Source organism: Branchiostoma floridae, chromosome 16, assembly GCF_000003815.2.
Source record: "Branchiostoma floridae strain S238N-H82 chromosome 16, Bfl_VNyyK, whole genome shotgun sequence".
Lineage (NCBI taxonomy): Eukaryota > Metazoa > Chordata > Leptocardii > Amphioxiformes > Branchiostomatidae > Branchiostoma > Branchiostoma floridae.
In genome coordinates, this window is record NC_049994.1 from 14,674,138 (window position 1) to 14,674,498 (window position 361).

At 47.1% G+C, this 361-nt stretch overlaps 1 protein-coding gene across 1 annotated transcript in view; it reads left to right on the top strand.

The window, feature by feature from the left end:
- LOC118432813 overlaps positions 1–361 on the top strand; it is a 7,490-nt gene that overhangs the window by 5,441 nt on the left and 1,688 nt on the right. Inside the window, exon 3 of the mRNA XM_035844432.1 lies at positions 79–235. Coding sequence (XP_035700325.1) covers positions 79–235 — 157 coding nt within the window. The remainder of the gene's footprint in view (positions 1–78; positions 236–361) is intronic.

Sequence of the window (361 nt, forward strand, 5' to 3'; positions counted from 1 at the left end):
TGACTTTCGCCTGTTCTCCCAAAAATATTTACACACAATAAATGTAATGAATAATAATTGCTGTATGTTTCTGTGCAGGTTTACATGAAGGGAAATCCATGGCAGTGCGACTGTGAGTTCCTGTCCGCCTACAATACCTTCCCTCCCGCCATCACCCTGCAGCTGTCGAACCCGAGCATGACCTGTTCATCGCCTTGGCAACACATGAACCAGCTTGTGTCAATGGTTGCACACGGTGAGCAGAAGTGTTGAAGCTAGCTTTATAACGATAAGGGCAGTGTCAAAATCCTACCATACAGACGGTTGGAAACAGGGCCTCTCTCTCTCTCTCTCTCTCTCTCTCTCTCTCTCTCTCTCTCTC